The sequence below is a fragment of the Larus michahellis genome, chromosome 5, assembly GCF_964199755.1.
Source record: "Larus michahellis chromosome 5, bLarMic1.1, whole genome shotgun sequence".
Lineage (NCBI taxonomy): Eukaryota > Metazoa > Chordata > Aves > Charadriiformes > Laridae > Larus > Larus michahellis.
In genome coordinates, this window is record NC_133900.1 from 70,232,617 (window position 1) to 70,256,840 (window position 24,224).

The following is a 24,224-nucleotide window of genomic DNA, read 5'->3' on the forward strand; positions in this document are numbered from 1 at the left end:
TCAAGAATCAATTATTTTTTATTTACTGCTTGGTAGTACAAAAGTCGTATATAAACTATTTTGTTAAAATACATCTGATACGCAAATTTAAGAAAGGCTGACTAATATGGCAATATCCATACCCCTACAAATTAGCAGGGTGTAGTGTTAAATGCAATGAAATAGGCACAGTTTCTAAATCCTCTTATTGAAGTAGCAGTTCACAAGTTACATTCTTGCACATATCAGGTATTATAATACCTTATGTATGTATTTTATACAGGTAAACAATGTTTTACATATCCAAGACATTTTAATTTATTTTATTCTACATTTTCCCAATGGAATCAAAATAGAAACTACTTTTAAATTAAGTAAAAAAATACATATTTCTGTTTAAACTTTCTTCCACCCTTTTAGCAAATTTACTTGCAGTACTAACCCATCATGTATCAAAACACAGTATTATCAAAAGAAAACCCTTTCTTTTGGTTTGGTTTTTTTTTTTTTTTTTTAAGCTTTTGGGACAGTCTGTAACTGTGTATCTCCTTTCTGAAAATTATTTGAAACTGCTAGGTTTTGCCCAATACTCCCTTTTCCCAGTAACATTTATTACTCATAGCTCTCAATCTCTTGCAAATTGAAAGCTAACTACTATAACCAATTCTTCCAGAAACATTAGCTTTTCATTCAAATAATCAAGTGAAGCTTGAAGAAGAAAAACAATTCAAGACTATTAAATATATGCCTGTAATGTGAGCTTGGTGTTTATGTTATACTTAATTATTGAAGCAATTCCATAAGCCAGGTATAAATTAATAGAAGCAGGGATGCTAAACACACAAGTTCCAGTCCTAGCAAAACAGTTATTTTGGGTCCTCAAGAATGAACAGTTATGTCTAAAATATCAATTTTAAAAGCAACAGTAAACCATTTATTCTTTTCAGAGCTTTGGTGAGTGCTGGGTTTGGTGGGTTTTTTTGGCAAATATGGCATCAGTGAAAAGTACATATTGATAGGTCCAGTCAGTATCTCATGGACCCAAGTAGAAGGAAGACCATCAGCAGCACATACTTTCAGCAAGAGTGAAATTAAGTTAATGTTTCCTGACAAGATGTGGGAGTATCTAATACATAAGCAAGAAGATTAATTTTTATCTTTGTACACACTGATTGTTAACATTGCATAAACTGATGAAGAAACTTGATTCTCAGATATGAAGGAGAAACACAGTTTAGAGCACTTCAATTAAAAGTATTAAAAGTATTCATTAAAAACAAATCAATTCCAAAACCAACATTGATTTTCATTGAGTTCATTCTCAGAATATAGTGCAATGTCTACTAAAATGCATTACATTAGAGCTTATATTCTTAGGCACTAAGAACAAATGTTATTTTTCAGTTTCTATTACACAGCAAAATTTGCTGAAGTGTTGCAAAGATTTTCCTTTGCAGGGACAAAGCAGAGATCATGATAAGTAGACACAAAGAATTAACATCACAAAACCATCACTGGTATTTTTAGCAGTTAAGTCACTCTTAAAACATGAAGGGAGTGACACTGGCTTAAGATTTGGTGCTAATGAAAACAGCTACCCTCAGTCCAATAAAGCCACTCTGAAGTACTTTAGTATATACTCCATGGATTTTTAATGCCAAATATTCCATATCCTTATCTAATGGTTGAAATATGTTGCCTTAGCTTAATAAGGAACCTGTGGGTAAAAATAAAAGAGAAAGGCAAAACTTTTAAGCATTCTTCAAATATGACCGAGTAGTAACAAGGAAGCAGGAGAACGAGTGTCCTTGAGGAAAGGAACCTTCCCAAGAGCTCACCTAATTGCATAGAAAAAGATGCTCTTCAGCCTCTGTTAAGTAGTAAGGAGAAAGACAATTTAATTTAACGTCTGCATATAGCTGAACCGCTCTGTCCTGTGAAATGCTCTTCACAGAGTCCGAGGGCTTATGTACTACTAAAGGCACACATGCAGCTTTTGGCTGACATAATTATTTCCTTGTTTGCTTGGCTACTAGCAGTTAGATTAAAAGAATATTTTAATCTTCCAAAGGCTGGCTTTTATCTTCAGCAAACACTTGTCAATTCTGAAGGGGAAGAACAGAGGAGAAAAATCCAGACGGACCAGAGGGGTGAACACAGTTTACCCACAGAGTAATCACATTACTCATAATATTGTGCTCATTAAAAATGCTTGATTAAGTACAAAAAAAAATAAGATTATTTGATAAGGCTTTTAACTTTTCCTGTGCAAAACCTGATATGTAATTTTTCTTTCCAAGATGAAGCCCAACATTTGGTATGAGGTCCACACAGCTCAACAGCACTTAAGTGTCTAAATCTTACTGACTTTACTGGAGAAAGCCCGTTAAATGTTTAACCTTGCATGGACGCCATCACAGAACTTGTAAAATGCTACAGTGCCATAAATATATTTCCTTAAATAGTATGCGTCTCCTGGGAGTTTTCAGTTTTCTCCAAAGTGCTAGCAGACAAGTTTCTTCTAAAAGCTCCACCTGCAAGAGAAGAAAACAATTGAAAAACAACCTAAATAGCAAAATTAGTGTTAGGATGAATACGCCAATTGAAAAGTTAGCAGATGCTTTGAAATGGAACAAAAATGCCACAACTGCATGAAGTGGTTGCCATGCATTTCAAGTTTAGCACGTGAAATCCGAAACAGGAGGAACTAAAAATTCAGCTGGTAGCCATGAAAAGGATGGACAAACACATGGACAAACTGACAAATCACATCACAGCACAAAGCACACAAACTTTGAGAAGGATCCTAGGAATGGAAAGTGTCACGTAGCTTCAGTGCACCAGTACCTTACGTTTTTGTTTACCTGATAGCTTACAATGGATGTGCAAGAGCTCAACTCAAAATTTTGACTTTGACTATCAGCTGTATATCTACTACTTTTTTATGTGCCACTAAGCATATTTTAAATAAAACTCAACTGATGAAATGGAGGCTGCTGAGAACATGGACCTTGGAGACATGGAGAAGACATGCTACAACTTCAAATGATGCAGCCAGCAAGACACTAGGATAAGCTGAAACACTGTTGAGGTCGCTTCAAGGAAATACTAAGCGCATGTCAGTTTATGGGGAAAAAAATCCCTGAACTCTAGAGTAGCAGTGAACACAAGCAACCAGCAATATTATGTCATTCGGGGACTGCCCAACTCAGGAATTCCATCTCATACAGGAACTCTCAGTAACAGAGGTTGAAGTCAGGCCACAAAGCGCAAATCTACTGCCTCCAAATGCCGGAACAAACCTTTTCTGACAGCAGCTAAACACACATTCGTGTCTACCCTCTTCCTCTGCATCTGAAGATCTGAGCCAAGTTCTCCAAAACTATATGCTATTTGTCATAAATTTATTGGCTGGAGACACACAAGTCTTAAGTGCTGCTTATCTGTTCAGTTTCAGTAAGTTAAACAGTAATAATTTATTAGATGTCTGAAATAAGTAATTGAAGTTAAGGTCTAATTACTACCTGTTCATATGTGAACAGCTTTTCATCACATTGGACAAAACCTGATCTAGAGCCACACTAGGGAACAGTATCACAGTCTTTCAAGCAAGATCTGTTTATTTTTTGTAGTGCACATCAAACAGGCCTGGCTAGTTTCCCAGATGATTTACAAAACAGTTCTGTTGGACTGAAGAGACCTTTACAAGAGATTCCACGGAGCCGTTTCTCTGCTATTAGAACATTTGTTTACAGAAAGGGCAATACTTTCATCCCAAGGGAAGTTTTACAATAAAAAGCTGCCATAGATGGACATTTAAATTTTTTATAGCTATACTATCATATCCCTCTAGAGAACAGCTTATTTTTAGATTAAAGTAGTAATGGTTTAAATTTAGAGAACAACTTTTAGGTAATTACAGGGAACAGCTTTCTTATTTAGGAGAGGAAAAACAAATTAGAAAGAAAATGGGACTACAAAACATTTTTAGATTGATTTCAAAAGATGCCTTTTTTCTTTTTTTTTTTTTAATCAAAGTGCACTGGAATTAACTTCATTTTTATGTACGCCTTTTTCTTTCTATTTCTAATGTTTAAAGAAGAAATAACTAGTCTGCCTTTAAGTCAAAAATCGTATTACGAACAGTCTGATCATGCTACCATTAGAGATACAGAAAAGAAAAAATAGTCACAGGAGTAACAAAACAATTAGCTGGGCATGAAAATGCCAATACAGCCAGTGAAGAAGAGGTTATCTCCTACGGCCTTTAGCTGATATTGATTTTTAAAAAGGGAAGAAAGGAAAAAGAAGCAACAGCAAAAAACCCTGACCACAAAAAGATAGTTCTGAATCAGAAAATAAGACTAAAGTTTGTCTTTCACTGACATCTGTAGATCCTTCACAGATTACAGAGCAGCAGTGAGACAGCGGCCAATAGAAAGCTATGATTTGCCAAAATTTGCCACAGAACAAAAAGCAAAACAAAAACCCCACCTATCCTTACAGCCTGTTACCTACCTCCAAGGCAGGGCGAGCTGTACTTACACTGGCTTTGACAAGCATTTTCCAGTCTGGTCTTCCAAATGTCCAGCAATAAAGACACAACATCTTATTCCAACTTCTTAATTTTTGAAACATGAACTCCACCTCCTTGCAAATTAGCCTACTACTTACCACCTTACCCACTGAGCAAAACAAACAATTTACTTCATTACCCTCCACACCTTTTTAAACATTTGGAAGCACAGCACATCTCCAAGTCTTTATTCCTCTATGGCAATGGTTCCAAAAAAATTGGTATAATTTCATGATGAGGCAGAGTCCAGACAAACACATCTGCTTGGTTCAACAGTTATACCTGTGCTGCCAGTTAAGGTAGGGGGGAAGTATCCCATTGCATACCAGCTGTCTACTTTGTCTTCCTTTCTAAATTGATACAATTACAGAATGTTTTCTTAACGAATAAGCAGTGGGATATAAAGAAGAGGCCACATCTTGTTCTTTGGCCTTTCAGAATTTAACCTCAAGACACTTGAGTGGGTTCAGGTGCTGTTACATTTTTAAACATACCCGATTTCCACTTGTGTATTTCCCTCTTATGTTTGAAGTTACTGAGTGTTTGAAACTGGACCAAGCTGACACAACATGACTTTATCCTCTCTCTCAGCATACATAGAGTTCAGCTCTGTGCACTTTGTTCACTTTCATCAAATACAGTGCCTTTATTTTGTCACCCCAGAACCCTTTCTTTCCCCAAGGGTCAAGCTCTGTATTTTGAATCCCATTTGTGTAATATCACCTTTCCCCTTCAGATTATCAATCAGTGTGTCCTCAGTTAGAAGCAAACCATATTATCTTAACAGGGTATTTCCCCCCCTGCCCCCCTGCCATTCTTAACTGTTAAAAAAAAAGTCAGGGGTGCATTCCAAAACTATGCCAGACACGTTTATTGACACGCTCAAGTGAACTGCTTGAGGTACCCCATTAAGTTTAATGACTCACAAGAAAATCCCTGGTTTAGTAACCTACCATAGATCCCTGCGACATGAGCCTTTTCATGTGTCTCCACTCTTTTTAGCCAAAGCTCCACTCATCTATCAGAGAAGTACTTAGTAAGCAGTCACCTTATACAGGCACACAGCACAGGGCAGCAAGCATAAGGAAGCAGCACTGTAGTTATTCCAGAGACGCAGCTGTCAGCAGCGTTTGTCTCTTGTGGGTAACAAGCACATTACCACTAAATCTGAACCATCTGAAACATTATTGCCAAAAAGTAATATGCAGATATTTTATTTCTTGGACCAGTGATGCCACCTCTGCTCAGTAGTTTTTATTTCAACACCTACTCTAATTACAAAGTCTAAATGAACAATTAAATAAGAATTGGGTGGATAATTTAACCTTTACCAATTTATCATTAACTCAGTGATCAAATGTAATTTTTGCAGACTTCTGTAGAAACTTTTGAAATTGAAAGAGGAGTTTTCACACAGAACTGATACATTTTTTGACTTCACTTCTCTTTACTGGTGACCTTCACTTATTTCACAACATACCACTTCCAATATTAGTTCCCAGTGTTCGATACCTGCAGTTTATTCTGAGCTTCTCCTCTCTTGTGCCTCCGGTTTCCCAAGCGTGGCGGGTGTTTCGCTGTCTTCCTGTTTTGTAGGTGTGACCGGCATATCACCATTGACACTCTCCACACCACTAACAGACATCAGGCTCTTCCGTTCCTTGGAATTCGATTTGTGCTCCACTTTCGTGACTCTAAATCTGAGGTAAGCAAAAGAAAGATTCAGTTATATTTTTCTAGAGATTAGTTAGATCCTTCTCAGTACCCAGTGCAGGGACAGGGACACGTTTTCAGGTCCCAAGACCTAGACAGACACCCAACAGGGACCCAGCTTCACTTTGGAGCAATCTTCCTTCCTATTACCTACATGTACTTTTAATACTACTGCCGAATCACACTTTCTCAGGGAATTGTGATTTAAAGTAGAATTCACAGATTGCATACTACTTCATAGAACAATAATTTTCTAAGACAACTACAACATAAGCTAGGAATTAGAAAATAACAAAACAGAATGGTTTCCATAGCTAACACTTACTTGAGAAAAATCAAATTCAGAAACAGAGGAATTTATTAGTGTGCACTCCTTGTTTCTTTTTAGCCAGTATCAATAGCGCAATAGCTTTGGATTTATATCTGTGGTAAATCCCCATCTATTTACACAGATCTAAAATAAAAATAAATCACATTTACTTCTACCAGAAATAACTTCAGACAAATAGTAACAGGCTTACAAAAAACAATCACTGATGCTATAAACAGAGTAGATTCAACAGAAATCTGATGCAACATGGGTCACTGTAGCATCCCTAAGAAAAGTATACAATGACAGAAGTCTTACCTTCCTACAGAAAGGACTGTAACTTCTCCAAGACGACTTCTTCTGTGCTCTTTAGATTTGTGCGCTGGCTTTATAAGATGCCATCGTTTGTGGCTACAACGAGTACAAACATCCTTTTCTATTACTCCTCCAACAGTATGGAAGTGATGGCCTTTGCAGCTGTGTTTAAATGGAACAGCACCCGGTGACAAAGGAGACCCTGGACTCACTGGACTCCCAGGAGAGGTAGGTGATAAAGGGCTGTAGGAAAAAGTGTAAAGGAAATTTGGTGTTTACTATAAAATCCTGTTTCTTAAAAAGGAAAAAAGGACAAAATATAACCTTCAGTTATGTCTAGTAAATAGCTATTTTTTTCAGGGACCATTTATTTGTGAGGATGTTTGATTTAAGGTTCCCTCCAATATCATATTTTTGCAGTTAAAAATCACTTCCAAAAATTAATTCAGCTGCAGCCACGTGGTTAAGGTAACTAACACAAAGGGAAAGGAAATGAGGAGGAAAAAAAAAAAGAGAGGCTAAAATAGAAGAGAACAGATTACATGGACTTATACTGATGAAGACATCTAATTAGCTGATTAAATTCACACTTGGAAAACTACAGAAAGTATTTCAGAATTGTTACAGTATCTTTAAGAACTCACAGAAGAGCACAGTCCCACAATACTGCACAGGCAAAACTAAAACTTCTGCCATGAAAAGGAATCAACAGATCATTCAGCTTAAGCTTCAGAAAATCGTTTTTTTAAAAGAAAGAAAGAAAAAGCAGTACAACCTCCAAAAGGCATTTATTGAGAATATCTAATCAAATCAATCTAATTATATTCTAAAACAGAAAAGCAGATAGCATAGATAGAAAGCAGAGTATGTACATTTTTGGACTTCAGCATCAGTTTTGACACTGTCTTGCAATGCATTCTCCTAAAGCAAGCTAGAGCTCAGTGCATTAAAGGCCAAATTACTGTAGTGTAAGATAGCACAACTTGTTAAGAAAAAAAAAAAAAAGAACAAGACATACCAGAAAGTTGTGTATCAGCAGCCTACTATGAAACTGGAAAGACATACTAAATGTGGCTACTTTGGTCCTGATGATACTAAGTGTTTTAAATAGTTCCTTGGGTAATGGAAAAGAATGGCTAAAGTACCCATTAATTTGGGTCTAATTTCTGTCATCCATAGTGACTTGTAGGTGACAAGATGAGAAGTTCGGACGATCAGAACAGAGCATGTGCGTTAAAGGCACATTCACACATACATAAATCTTATTAAAAATACTGGATCTACTGCAGTAAGAAAAACACAAATTTCAGTGCTTTAGTAGAAAAAATTAACAAACACAGATTAAAAAGCAACTAGCCAGATAATCATTCTTAAGAAACAGAAGGTGAAGATCAGAAGCTCAACATGAATCATTATGATGTTGGTGCTTAAAACGGACAAATTTCACAGTGGAGATAACAGGAATATAACCTGTGAACCTGAAGTTACATTACTCAGCATTAATCACGCCTCAACTGAACATTTCATCCAGCTTTAAAAATTTTATTTTAAGAAAAATACTAAGAGACTGAAGAGACTCCAGAGGAGAACAGAAAGAACAAATTACAGAAATAAAATGTGCCATTAAGAGACTGGCGTTACTTGGATGCTTATTTTAAAAACAAAAAATATTGACAGAAGACATTCAATGGTCTTCAAATAAATAAGAAAATGCTATAAGGGAAATAAAATCTGTTCGACATCCGACGCAAAGACAGGAACTGATGGCTTTAAGTGGCAGAAGTGCAGATCCTACTTAGCCATTACTATTCCTATAGTTAAGAAGAGTTTCAGAGCCCATTGAACGTACTGTGAAATACAGTGGATTTGCACTTGAGTAATTAAAGCTTTAGCAGTATCTGTCAGAAATTATCTAAGAGCAAACAATCATTTTTTCCTTCCCCTACTCTTTGTATTTTAATTCATCACTGAAACAATAGTCTAAGACTCCCAAAATAACAGCAAGCATACCTATACCTACACAAAAAGACTGAGTTAAAATTCAAACAAATATTTCTGCTGCACCATAAAGTTTAAAAATAATTCCTATACTTAATAAGAAAAAACCTGAACTTACAAGAGGAGTTCAATAACCAAGTCTCACACTGTTAAACCACGAGGTAAGTGGTTACATACTCAACTATTTGTTTTGCTAAAACTATACACTCCCACTTCTTTTATTAGTGACACAGTACTACTTGAACCTTCGTCTTCTCTGCCTTGAATATGAACATGGGACTATATATGAAGAGTATTTAGAGTACTAAAGATACAGTTTAAAGGTACTTATGCACAGATACAAGTACTTTCACACAAATAATGCGTCTGCAGCTGAAGGGCTGAACTACTTTACATAATTCTCTGAATAGGCATGCAGTAAAAAAAAAAAGAGGTAAGTCAGCCAACGTATATTATTACCACAACTATAAAGAAAAAAGTAAGCCAGAAGGAGACACAGAAAGAGATGTCTCTTAAGTTAGCATCCATACACAAATGAAATGAGTGCTGCATATATTCTTTCAAGTCAGAGTAGCTTTGGACTAAGGCAACTTGTAAGTAACTTCACCCTAAAGCAAACAAGTATTTGCAGCCTCTGGAAATCTTCAGCCCTAAAAGCAATAAATCAGTGTTACACACCTGGAACACATATCCAGAAGAGCCAGTTGCTAACCCAGAGCATATATTAAAATTTAGTGACTCAGAGACACCACAAGGAATCAACGTATCATCTTCTTAGCTGATAATTCAGCTAATACCCTTTGAAAGGGTACAGTTTTAGTTGCCTCAGGAAACATACATTAAAAAGATGAGTAATTACCTTTCAGGTTCAAAGACACTGCTATCTGCTACCATGGCCTTTAACACATCAGCATTTGCTGCAATGAGAATAAATAGAATTCTTCAAAATTGCACAGCTCTAACTTTAGAAAAAACAAACAGCAAAATTAAAGGTCCTCAAAGAAATTTCTTCTAAAAGAAAGATGACTGCATTACGTATATCTCCAAAAGGGCATGAGAGCAAATTATGCAAAGAAGTGTTAATATAATTCTATGAAGTTTTCTTGAGCTACTAAAATTACAATTCATATTGCAGTCAAAGCTCTGCCCCAATACAAGCCATATAACATAGCCATATGCATAACACTCCCAAGCAAGATCTCTAAAAACTTTGAAACATGCATTTGACCACAGGAATATCACCACCTCGCATGTATAAAGCAATGCAAAAAAAACAAAAAACCACACCCACAAAAAACATGGGGACCTAATCCCAACCTCGAGCAAAAATACACAAGCTCAAAGCCCTAACAGTTAAGGGCGGGGAACAACAAAAAAAACAACCACACAAACCCGACCCAAGAACAGGTTTTCCAAAGGATTAGTCTTCATTCAGAAGCAACTCAAAGCAAGTTCAATGCTTAGGAGAACTTCGATTTATACAAGTGTAATATTAAAAGGCTACAGGTTCTTACACTATAAAAACATGCAGTCTCCTAAATGTTTCTTCAACTGGGCAAATATGTTCTGAACTAACCAGCCTTTCCATAGGCTACTTCAGTGTAATCTTATTTTTTCAGTCATATCTTCTTTATCCTTTACTTTGCACACACAACGCATGAAGATACCATGTTCAAAATTCAGCATTAGCACTAGTCTACCCTATTGTCTCAATTGTGCACAAGCCTTTCATCAGACCACAGCTGCAGGAATCGTTTCAAGACAACAAGTTTAATCTGGTCAAACCATAAACATTTCACATGCTTTAAACATTGCCATTAAGAAAGCAACTTTTAGTTTTTACTTCACTAACAAAACAAAAACATGAACCAAAAAAAAAACAAACACCCAAATAGTTAAAATATCAAGAAATGCATGAACCAAACTTACCATACAAATGAATTTTCAGGTAAGCAAAAAACTTCCCTATTTTTTTTGAAGTTATTGCCTTCTGATGGCAATCTCAAAGAGTTAAGCATGTACAAAATGGTTATTAAATGAAAACACATGAACATACCATACTTCAGAATATCTGAAAAAACATATTTGTTATAGAACACCATCACAAAGGCTCATAACTTCAACATTGCAATACTATACCTTCATTTTTCATAATGTAGTTAACAATTTGTCCCACAGTGTCGCTATTTTCATGTATAGTTTCATTCATTTCTGTGCAAGGAGATAAAAATGTTGTCAGTATCTTGGCCTTATAAATCAAGAATTTATTTATTTTAAAACAAAGTAAAAACAAAAGAAAACCCCAAGCCAAAGCAAAAAAAACAACAAACCACACACACCAGAAAAAGTTACATAAAGAAAAGACAAGGTCTATTGTCACTTTAGAGAGAAAGCTTATATAAGACTTTTTAATCCTTATGCAGAAAAAAATATAAACACAAGTTTATGGAATCTACATATCGGCTCTAACATATTTATCCAAGAGCTGAATAAACTCAATATTTTCACAAGCATACATCAAAATTCCTTCTCTAGCTCATACGGAGACAAACAAGAGAGCAGCATTTCTAATCCTAACTACAGGGAGGAAACAAACAAAAATCGTTAAACTGTCTCAAGTCACTATTCTAAAATAGGTATTATCATCTTCTAGTATAAGAGGGATTCAATTTAAGCCTTTCACTACAGCTACAAGGACATAATATTTGACTTTTTTAATTAAAAAAATCTCCTATGACTACAGGAGCAAGGGATTTAAGAAAAGAAACCTCATGACCATACTTAAACACTTTTGGAATCGATTGCACCCATTAACAATACTGGAAGCCTCCCCAGAATAACCTCAGAAGGCAGAGAAAGATCAGGAAGAGAAGCAGAACAACTAAAAGGCACAGCTCTGCCCTTCCCTAATAATTGTTATGACTATCTTTACCAAAAAAAAATAAAATCAATACACAGGACTGAGGCAAGTTTGATAGGCAAGACCCTAAATTTGTCTCTTAGTAGTAATTTAGGGGCTTACCCATCTCTGTACCCACTCTTCATCCTCATACCTACAACCTCGCAATGCAACTTCGACACAGCTGCTAACCCAAACTAAGACCTAAGAGTTGTCCGCCTTTCATTTCCGCTCGCCTTGCTGTCACAACTCAGGTGAACTAACAGATCAGACAATCCCACTCATGCATACATGCCCCAGGTGGGAATTGCTTAAGAACATGCTGACACATCATTTATTACTGCCCCACACGGCTCTACCCTTACTGCAGAGCCACTGTAATTTGCACTTGTTATGAACCTACTGACGGTAATTAATTGGGAGAAAGGAAGAGGCCCAAATATTTACAAGTGACTTAGCCCTTGTATTTACTTAGCCAAATGATATACTGGGTTACTACAGCTCTTCCCAAGTGATAACACACTTTCTTGGTTTGTTTGGGTTTTTTTTTTTCCCCAAGTAAGAGAAGACAGGAATAAGGAACCATAAAGACAAGAGCACAAACAAACAAATGTTAGAACAAAACCAAAGATACCTTTAAGAAAAAGTTATAAGCACACACATTACATAAACCAGAACGGAGACAGTCAGTCCAAAGGCTCATTTTTATGAGAGGGGAGATGAGAATGATAGCACAATAGGAACAAATTAAGATTGCTAAACATAAAACTAAGATTTTAGGCTTTAAAAGGCAGTTTTTTGTCACTCCTCAGATAGAGCTATGTATAATAATGCTGTTACTAACAGCATGTGGAATGCAGAAAAGTAATCTGGTGACTCCAATTGCAGTGTATAGTTGCAAACAAATACACTGGGTACTTTGATCCCTCTGTAAGCTCTTAATTGATGTTAGAGGACTTGCGTGGGAAATTGGAACACTCCTAGTTTTGACTGGCAAAGATCAAAACCCAACAGACATATAATGGTAATAAAAATATTTTTCTTAATACTGCTTTGATGTCAAATATAGACAGAGAAATTACAGAAGTCTCACAATAAATTACTCCATAGTAGTTGCAATGTACAGAAATAAGAAGTTGTTTACTATACTTGTTGATTACCTATTTTTTCATCAACTTTTTCTTCTTCTTCTACTTCTTCAGCCTCTGTCGTACAACGATATCCCTTTTTCTTAAGGACATGACAGATGAGGATCCCCAAGAGACCCATGATGAAGAAGACAGGAACCAATGCAAAGGCAATATACTCTAGGTGTTCAGCCTTGCCATCATTGCCATCAGTTTTAGTTGTCAAAGTAGTTGTCTGTAAGCCATAGCTTGATAAAACCTGGAGAAGCTCTCCATTACCTACGTAAACAAATAAACATAGTTATTACTATACACTGCAAATCCCTTGAAAGCATTTAGAAAATTACAAGCATGACCAAATCCCCCTAGCATCAGTGTCATGTACCTTCTGTGATGACCTGAATGGGCAACACATACTCTACTGGCTGAGAACTCACACCCATAACAGTAGATATACCCTCTTCATGAAATGATTACAAAACATCTAACATACAAAAAACCCATATGATATTTCTATTTCTTCAATACAACAGTGAAGAACAAATGATATTGTAGCCTGATAGGCTCGTAATCTCAACGAGAGGGCTCACATATTTCACTGAAGAACGATAGCACCATTGCTCCTTGTTCCCATCAGTGAGGAAAATGCCATACAATTCCTCTGGTCCTAAATTCATGCAGAGAATGAACAGGGAAGTACAGGATTTATTATTGACTCTTGCAAAGAAAAAGTATCAGGTTTGAGAGAAACAGCCTTGATTTTTCTTAGCAGTGGGATTTCACAGCACAAAAGAATTAATATTTTCCCTCTACTTATCAGCATCAGGTGGTTTACAAATCTTAAACAAGTTAAGAATAATCCCATTTTGTATTTAAACTTGAAACAGGATGGGAAAGAGGCTTTTTTTGTTTGCAAACAATTTAAGTTGCAGCATAGGCACACGCTAACTTAATACCCACAATTAAGCATTTTTGCTTCAATTAAACTCTGAATTTAACAGATCTATATTCCACCTTACAGACTGTCCTTCTGAACTACAAATGAACTTCTGAAGTTCATTAGTCCAAAAGCTGCTAAAAGTGGCTCTGATTAGATCAGGTTGCTCAGGTAAACTCCATCTGAAGAATGGACATTCCACAACATTTATGGGCAACCTCTTCCAATATTTGCCCACTTTTATTGCCAATATACACAGTTAAAATAAAATCTCAGTAAAAGTATACAAGTTCAACTGTTCCACTAAATCCAAAATTGCATGTTTGCATACACAGAATTCCTTCCGAGCCTCTAGAGTTTGTACACACTCCCCACCCCATATAATAAAGATTTAATTATTAGTCTTCCAACATGCAAGAATATTCCTGCATTTCTACCCTCTATTCTTCTCCACTTCAGCTGAACAAAATTTTTTGGAGTATGAAAGAATGACAACAAAAAAGACTAATAAAAAAATCTAACATGATTTCAACATATTTTCCACCTACTTGTATTAAAACAGACAAGACAACTCACAATCTTTCCATTAATCAAACTGGTTGAAGGAATGAAGACTCATCAGAAAGCCATTTATGTGACAGTGACACTTTCACAATGGAAATGTCTGGAGCAATCAAATCCCTCCCTTCAAAAAAAAATAATTAATGTAAGCCTCCAAAAAATTGCCAAAAGACTTATTTCACAAACATTCTACTGCACTGGCTGTGCAACTGAGTTGTATTTGAAAAATACTAGTAAGGTAACAGATAACTAAGAAAAGATTTCTAAAACTGCAGTTAGACATTTACCTTAGTTTTCTTTATATGAAACACTAAACCTTTTCTTCTTAAAGTATTTCTGAATTTTTCAGGACAGTCCTGAGCTGTCAGTTCAGTAGTAACTCATGCACAAGTGAAAAAATAATGGCACTTCTTTGAAATAGCAATTGATAAAATTCCCATTAGCAAAAAGAAGCATTAAACATTTCTCTAAACTGATTTTCTAGACAATATTAGAAACACGGAAAAATAGAAAGAAATGCAAACAAACTACTGAATAGATCACAAGGCTAAATGCTAAAATAAAATCTCAGGATGTTTGCTTTGCACAAAGCCGGATGTTGTAGATTGCTCCCAAAACCAAAAGAGAAAGCTATGCACTTTTAAGAAAGGCCAGCAATCCTACTGATAATTGTATATAGATGTTACTACATAAGTAACCTTTAGAAGCTTTAACTTATGCCTGAGTAGGACAACTGAACAATATATACAATTTAACACTTTAAGACTGTAATTGCTTTACACTACAAGGAAACAAAAGACAGGAAAGATTAACCAACACAATCATGTAACTGAGAAGGTTCATATTACATACAGTTTATTTGCTTTCTAAGAATTTATAATTCATGTTTAAATATACCATGTTTTTTTTTTTTTTTCTTCCAAATCATCAGGTAGCAAGAGGTACAAAGCCCCCTACTTAATCACACAAAACAGCTTCATTTACTTCCCAGGCAGGAGAAAAGCCATCAAACCAGAGGAGTGTTATTTTGATAACTATAACACCTCCAAATCTAAGAAATCCAACTTAAATAGTATACATCACAAGCTCAGAAAGGTCTAATAAATAAACATCCTTCATGTTCAAGTATACGACAAAAATAGGCAGATGTTTTGGCTTTTGCTGCACATTATCCATTTTAAGAATGAATGGGAAAGACCTATGACACTATTTCGAAGATATCAACAGCCACTTACTAGTCGAGCTACTGAGTGGAAGAAGGAGGATCAAAAAAAGAAACTCCAAATCAACTTTTCAGGTTTTCTACATCTCTTTGTGGCAAGAGTGACATGCATTGCCCCAACGAGGAACATCTCTTGACATTTCTCTATAACCATGGTAGGTAATTCCCACTTCAAACCTAGACAGCGAGTGGACATTATCGCATGGCTGATGGCCCGTGCTTCAGACTGGCCGAGTTGCGGTTCATTACAGTTTCTCCAAATGCAAAGCGGCTTTAAGAGGTCCCTTTCCCTTCAGTCCTCTGCTGCCCCACTGGCTGTGCTCCTGACAGACCATAGTCCTAAGAACAGTTTTAAACTGGATTATCCAGATGACCAAGGTTTAAGAAAAACGCCTCAAAAAGTTTTCATCTTTTAAGCATTCATTTTACTGAATCAGTATAACCAGCATTTTGGGAAACTGCTCTATCAAAACACTGAGTAAGCTGAAGTGAGGGAACAAGCAACCATGAACAAGGAGCAATACATCTAGAACAAGCTTCCCTCAAGTTACTGTAATAACATGGAGCCATACTCTCAGAGTATGCTCCAAAAATAAGGGCAGGAGGATTAATTACATGTAAAAAAGTATAATGTCCTACATTTTTTTTTTAAATCATCAACTTGAAACACTGTTGATTTGACACAGCCCCTGAAAACATACATACAATTTAAAATACAAAAGTGATTCACAAAGCTGCATACAATCAACAAAAGAGAACAATTGCACAAAGGATACAGGAAAATGCATCCCAAGTACTATTAAATGTTGACAGCAAACATGAAAAAAAAAAATCTATGTAAATGAGCCAATGTGAAGTTCACAAGCAATTCCAGTGACATCGCATTTTCAAGGACAGATCATTGCTGAGCAGTCACTAAATACCATCTCCACCCTCCAAAAAAAGCAAACCAAACTCAGGTTGATATTTCCAGCCTGTAAATGCTTGCATAGTAAGAACCATGTTTTGGGTTTCTTTGTTTTCTGTTTCTTTTTCTACCTACATAATCTGTTCTGTGATTTAGTTTAGTACTTCTGCTCATAGACTGCCACCTGAAACACCAATGAGAAAACCTCATCAGCTACAATCTAATCTGCAGTCAAAAGGTCATGACAATCTAGACAAATTCTCAAAGGATAGATGCAACCTACACAAGGTAAAATAAACTTAAAAAATGCCAGAACTGTGCCCCTCTTGGCACCATTTTTCCCCCCTCACAAAAGGATGTTGAAAAACTCATAATTTATCAGCTGAACACTCTGTAGCACAGATTAGTCAACTAGTTGGATTGAGATTTAGAGAGCTTTTGAACTAGTCAGGAAAACATACTTGAATTTTTTTTCCATTTAAATATTCATTAACAAACAGATACTCCAACATACCAGCCTATATAGATAAGCCTACGTGACTTTTTCTTCAGTTGTCCTTAGGTATCTAAAAATCCATTTCTCCCATTAAAATTCAACAAGATGCAAACAACTTTGCAAGGTATTTTGCTTCTTACTAGTAAAAAATTAAATTAATAATATTTCTACATAAATAGATAACTTTTAATATAAATAGATAAAAAAATCCATAAACTGCTTGATGCCGTTCATTTTATGTTCAGAGATGTAAAAATTCACCAAAAGCAAACCAAAAATATCCCAGAAGAAATCACCCGGATCAAATACTTGGTGCCTTGTAACCACACAAGTAGAGCAAAGCACTGGGCTTTCATTATCAAACACCCTACACATAGCAAGAAGCCTGCCCTCAAAAACCACAGCAGTTGACATAATGCAAAAAAAAATCTCACCTACCTAATGAGCAATATATTTCAAGTCCCCAAATCATAGCTACATCATTCATTGTATGTTCCCTATTCCTCTTCCCCAGAGGCATATTATGCTGATTAACAGACTGTTGATAGTCTCTACCTCATTCTCGTGATGCAGGATGTTGCTTCACAATGTTTTTTTATAACAAGTTCAGGCCATAGCAATATTCTTTGACTCAAGTCAATTCATACAGAAATTCATTTCCTTCAGTGTTTTGCTGTCCTGGCATATTTATATACCTGTCATCATATACCTACATATCAAAATTACTTGAACATGTGATCTAAAAAGATTTATGAAGCAATATTCAGCACGCTTAAAGTGATGCATAAGCTGCGGATCACAGATTGCATTCGTGCTACTAATACAGATCCCGTGTACTCGTTTGCTTAAAAAGGAATATGTTAGGTATTGAACTTCAATGTTGTCTGCCCTTACTTAATCCTTACCTAAGAAGTAAAATATAAGGACAGTCAACCTCAGACAAGTCTTTTACACTGTTTCTGATCATTACTACTCTGACACAAAGATAATGTTCTTCCATCTCAGCAATGGCTCAAGAAAATTTTACAGCACCTTTAGGAAACAGAATACAGGAAGAAAAAAGTTAGCATCCTTCATTAAATTGCAATTTTTACATGGCCTAGACATATCTATTAACATTCTAGCTAAACACTTTGTGCCCTCTGTATTAGTAAAATAACATTTGACCACAAAAATATTCCAAGACTACAGTATCTTGAAGGCTGGGATAAGAATGAAGCCGGAGCAGACCATGTAAGCAAAGGTAGTGCTTTGTAATGAACTTCCTTTCCTCTGGCGGTTTCATAAACTCAGAAAAGTGAGATGAGAGCACCTTAGAGAGGTCATCGCACTTCATCCCACTGTCAAAAAGCAGGATTAACTGTACCTAGACAACTATCTGCCAAGCATGGCTAGAGATCCTGCAAACTTGCCCTCCACACCTATTTTCTTTCTCACTGCAAATAGAGAGTCAGAACAATTCCTCCTTTAGTATCTACTATCACAATATCAGACTCTGCTTTGCACTGAGTTACAGAATTACTCTTTCCTTAGTTTTAGCTGCATGTACTTGAAAAGATTTCATGCTTGGCACGATCGCTAGGACCTCCCCGATATGAGCCCCAGTTATCTCAAAGCTTTGCTTTTAGCATTGGTCTAAATAGACAATTCTCAAACTTTTCATAAAGCACAGGAGAAATCTCTAGAAATATTTAATATCGCTTAAAGAACAACTCAGATTCTTGAAAAATAAACCCTTTTTGTAACAAAGATCAAACCTGTTTGTTATATAAGCAATATAAAACTCATCATTAAAGTAATGCATTACATTAATTTTTCTAAATCTCCGATACTAAACTTGAGCATAGTTTACATCTAGCTGTTTACTTCAAGCACATTCCAGTTGTTTTTTGTATTGTTTAATTCACAGAAAGTAGCCCATAAACAATGATGTTATCTTCTCTCTGCTCTACTGATAAAGAATCCTATTTGGTTACTCCGGATTTAGCCTATTACGCCCACACCATTTATTTCTTATGGCATGCCTTTTAAAGAACTTTGCTCACATCTTATGAATTTGATTGTTCCAGCAATCTACCTGCTAAAAATAAGTACATACAAATTCACTATCTTCTTCTCCATAACGTTTAATGAGTTACATGATCGTCTTTCCTGCTTTCAGGAACAAAAATGAAGATATCGGTCTCACAGTACACAAACTATTGTTGGCCTTAATGGTAATTCATATTTATAAATACGATCAATATACAACCTATTTAAGTACAAGAGAAATGAAATATTCAGATATGGTTTATGATCTGCTCAAACATCTCAGCTAAGCATAGCTGGAACAACATCAGCTTATATATTTCTCCTCCTCCCCACCATTAATGTGCCAGTTCACCCATCTGTGGAAAAAGGGCAACCACGGTTCAAAATAATTTAGGCAGAATATGGTTTGCTTGAGTGTTTTTTTGGTTCAGGGTTTGTTGTTTGGGTTTTTTTCCTTTTTCTTTCTTTCATACCCGTATCACTTCTAATTCAACACACTGTGTGGATCTACAATCTGTTTAAAGGGCATCATCAAAGGACTGCTTAAATTGGCAACGGCACCAGGAGGAATGGTCAGGCAGCAGCAACCTCCATTCACCTGATGATCATACCTAGTGCTTCATCCTCTCCCGGCTCCAGGGGAAGGAGATTCTGAACTGCATTAAACTATAATGACACTTCCTACCTCCAGGCTGAACATCTAAGGTGGATGGATGCACGCTTTCATTTAAAGCATTCATTTTAAGTATCATTTAAAGTCAAACTTTTTTGATTTCAAATTACACACTTCTAAATTCAGGCATAAAATAGAAAAAAAAAAAACCTTGTTTATTAGCTCAATTTCCTAAATACACGCTAAATACCTCACTCAAGAATTTAACAAAACTAACTTATTTTTAGAAAAACTTACTAAGGTAACGGAGTTTTAGTGAAATTAATTAAATGCAAAAAATGGCTACCTTATGTCCCTTGGCATTTCTGAAGTGGTGGATATTTCCTTAAAAGAAAGAAGCTCTAAATCAGCTATTTACTTTCATTCAATACATTTAACTTACTTCGGTATAAAATAAAGCATTCTACTAGAGCTGCAGTAGAGCTTTCTTTTATCAAAGTCTAATTTCATTTTCTAGATTCTTAATTCAAATGCTTAGCAGTGAATTTGTTTAGAACTCTGATGGTAATTATGTACTGATTTAATACAAGTTTTATTTATTTTAATGATAGTAAATTTAGCCAGAACAGTTTGCTGCAACTTCAAATTAAATATACTTTTTAAGAGTTATCTGATTTAAATAGTACTTATCTCTTCTGGACACTGCAGTCAAATTGCCTTTGCGTAACTAAGCAGATGAAATAACAAGCAATTTCAATCACAAGTCAAAATATATCACTGCCAAAAAACAGACACACAGAAGGTATTTCAGAAATGTTTGGGCTTCTCTGCCTTACTAGTAAGGTGGTAGCTACAGAAGAGACCAGGCAAACTAGAAAAGGCAGCAAAGAACAGGTTAAAAGAAAAGTTTATTTTCCAGAGGAAAAAAATCTTAAATGAAGAAAACCTATTGCCTACCATTTGCTTGTCTATTGTTCAAGGAAATTGTACTTTAGGGAATATGCATAAACTGAATAACAGAGGAAAAACACCTATCATCAAAGAGGAACATTCAACAAGTTTGTGAATTCCGCTCAACTTCTAGCGTAATCAGAACATAGGACCAGAAGTGAAGCAAGCAGGAAGTCTGATGAGAAAAAGGAAGCCACATGATGAAAGATCATACTGACAACTAGTAACAGTAGTGCCAATTCCCTTAGAGGGTAAGCAACATTGTTTAAGGTTTCCTATTAAGAACAAACCTCAACACTTTTATTAGATTTGTCAAAAGCAGCATCTCAGAAAAGCAAGCAGAAGGATCAACCACGTTTCTTTTGAGATGGTTCCAACTGCACCTACTTTAAGAACACTCAGGGATGACCTACCTGAACATAGTAGCTAACGGCACCTTTGCTACCCAACATTGTGTTCAAAACCATAAAACCACAAGTCTTTCATAGTATCTCAAGCTGGAGCCTGCTAAGAGTCCTTAAACTAGAGATCAAGTCTTTGGTTCACTGAAGTCACCACAAAAATTGTGACCGTGGGCAAATTTTGCAGTAGGTCTGCAAAGACAGCTTTCTACTCTGACCCCTGAGAGATGAGCCTGAGCCCCGATGAGTTCTTTCCCAATCCACATTTATTTCTGAATTATGTTCCCTATCAACACTTTCAGTATGTTGTCTGCAGTAAGTTTTAGTCGGGCTTCCCTGAAAGTCTGGGGATGGGGATTCAGAGAGGGGATGCATCCTACCTAAGGACAGATCCTATTAACAACAAACTATAGCTAAAAGCATTACCATATAATGCACGTAACCCTCAACAATATTAAAACATTGCAATCTCTACTCTCCCAGATAGAGCTTTTTAGGAACCAAAAAGGAAGACCAAACCTAGTAAATCATCTTGTCCCATCACCCAGTCAGTCCAAACATGAAAAAGGGAAAAACAGCAATATGAAGGGCAGTAACAGAGACTCAAGTCCATTCCTTGTGTGCGGTTGATAATGCTGTGGAAACATATACGGAGACAAAAAGCTCATGTTTCACTGTTTGGCAATGTCAAAATTGCAGTGCTTACGGCATAATTGCTTTGGTCACTACTTGTGCTGCACATAACTCCTACTGCAAAAATACACAGAACTGACGCTTTGCATTTCTGTTGGAAAACTTTTTCTCAAATTTCAGTTTTCAAGTAAAATATGCACTGCATGCAGCTACCATGCACATTTAATAAGCACACTTCACTAGTCTGGCTGTTTAAAGAAAAAAAAAATCCGTCCTGGACACCCCAGATACTTAAGAGTACTCCATACCACGGAATTTACATGTGCAAGCAGCGTCTAGCAAGCAACATTAAAACAATGCTACCAAACACATCATAGCAATGCATTTATGCAAACTAATATCCACACTAGTTTAGATGAGTCAAAAATCAATTTTAATCAAAAGCAGTGTATCTCCCGTGTGAAGATACAGCAGATAAACCAACAGAAAGCATTTAGCAAACTCGGAGGAAGGAGAAAATTCTTTCATAGCTTTCCCATTTCCGGCTAGACTTGCTAACTTTTAGGTAAGTACAATTCTATTCATCTAGATACACCAGACTAAATTACTGCTATCGTTATTAAATCCTCCCAACGCACATGGCATACTAACAGCCCTGCACTGCCTTCAAGCTCAATAAAGCAATCCCGAGTATAAACATTTGTAAAAAGTTAGTATAAAACTATGTATACACATCCCTTGGTTTACTAAAACATCTGTTACACTGTCTTCAAGATGCCAACTGTATAATAATCTCCACATGCAGAAACATGCAGTAAGATGCCAAAGCAACAACCATCAAAGAGCAACTTCATTTTTTTGTCTATTAAAAAAATGTTTTAAACTAAAGAAACCGGAGGGGAAGAGGGGAGGAGTCCTCCTCTTAACTCTGCATACAAAACCTGAAACAAATAAGAACTAGGGCCTTGGAGAGCATCAACTACCACTCAACACAAATTTTTGAAATTCAAGACGCTTAAACTCTTTCATTGAAATTGATTAGCTGGGGGAAAAAAAAAGTCTGATAATGCTCGTATCTTTAGCACCATTCTACTGTACCCAGTTGTGCCTAGTGGTACTTATTTCCTTTTGCTCACCTGAAGGGAAGGATGGACTGGCTGATAAGCCCTCCATTCCTCTTGCTTTCGGAAAACAAATAGCAGGCGGTAAATAATCTCAATCCTTTCTCACCAAGCTGGCCTGCACCAAGTAATAACATACAAAAGATGTACAAAAGTACAGAAAGACTAGAAACATTTTGTGCCTAATTTTATGGTAATAAGTATGGTCATGCCAACTGTTTCTGCTAAGCGTAGGTTTATCTAAACAAGCCGGTACACTCTTATCAGGTATATACCAGCCAGAAGTAATACCGCTGATCAAGTTGAAACTCACACCAGGTAAGAATGAGCATCAGCCTGAACACAAGGGTTTGAGAAGTGCAGACGGCACACGAAAAAGCACTTCATACAACACAGGCAACAAAATCAGTTTTACTTTGAGATTATTAGTACCATAACATTTGGGGTTAGAGATAAACAAAGAAAATGTCATTTAAAACTAACTTCCTCTGGCGCTTGTACATGTGCGAGCGTTCTTCAGAGATCTCAAGGGTTACAGTCAAGTGAGTTCCCAAAAACCAAGTTAAGTCTCACAACAGACAGTGAAGCAGAAGCAATTCCTTGATGCGTTTCTACCCCGGGAGCCACCCGATCGCAGCCTGAAGCGAAATCTGCTACGGAGGAGCTGCCAGACCCGAGTCTGTACGCTTCATTAGGGGTCTTTTTCTTTCTTTTTCCCACTCCCATACCTGATTACGTTAACAGTCCGGGCGGGGGGCTGTCGCGACATTCAGAACCGTTTTATCGCTGGAAGCCATGGGGGGGGGGGGGAAACACGGGCGGCACCGTCCCCCCCTGCCCGCCGGAGCGGGACGGGCCGCTCCCGCCCCCTCAGCGCTGCCGGAGCCGCCCTCCCGCCTGACGGGCGGCCGAACCTACTCCCGCTGCCACCGTGAAGCCCCGACCCCCCTCCTCCTCGCCCCCGCTGGCTCCCCCCGCAGTAGGGCAGGGACAGGGCGGAGGAGGGTCGTGCCCCTCTCCTGCTCCTCTCCTTCGGGCCGCGGCGCGGGGGCTCAAACGCCGGGTACCCCCAAGCCACCCCCCGAGCCACCCCCCGCGGAGCTCCCGGGGGAGAAGCAGCGAGGCACCCGAACTGGGGGGAGAGGCCGGCGGGGCCCGGCAGCTCGCACCCCTCGCCGAGGTCACAGCCGGCGGCGGGAGCCCAGGGGCTTCCCGGCTTGAAGCTTCCCCTCCGGCGGAGCTCCCGCCCGCAGGGAAGGTACCGAGGCCGCAGCGACCCACCGAGAGCGGAGCGGTTGCCCAGCCCGGCAGCCGTGGGGCCCAGCGAAGGAGCAGTCGGCGGGATCCCGCCCGTCGCCGGCGGAGCCATACCCGCCGCCTCCGCCTCGGCAGCCGCGCTGCCGCCCAGCCCGGCCCGGCCCAGCCCACCGGCGG

General features: G+C 37.5%; 1 protein-coding gene across 2 annotated transcripts; it reads right to left on the reverse strand.

Moving 5' to 3' along the window:
* RELL1 (RELT like 1) lies at positions 1-24,224 on the reverse strand. 2 transcript variants are annotated; one of them, XM_074587789.1, is made up of 8 exons: positions 24,072-24,196; positions 22,806-22,908; positions 12,951-13,196; positions 11,031-11,102; positions 9,751-9,808; positions 6,897-7,136; positions 6,068-6,255; positions 1-2,513 (listed from the first exon to the last, which is right to left on the reverse strand). In XM_074587789.1, exons 2-7 carry the CDS (start codon positions 22,840-22,842, stop codon positions 6,075-6,077), a joined length of 834 nt encoding a protein of 277 aa, XP_074443890.1. In that variant the 5' UTR covers positions 22,843-22,908; positions 24,072-24,196; the 3' UTR covers positions 1-2,513; positions 6,068-6,074. The 2 variants fall into 2 exon arrangements, with proteins under 2 accessions (XP_074443890.1, XP_074443889.1); XM_074587788.1 differs by lacking the exon at positions 22,806-22,908 and having other exon boundaries at positions 24,072-24,224.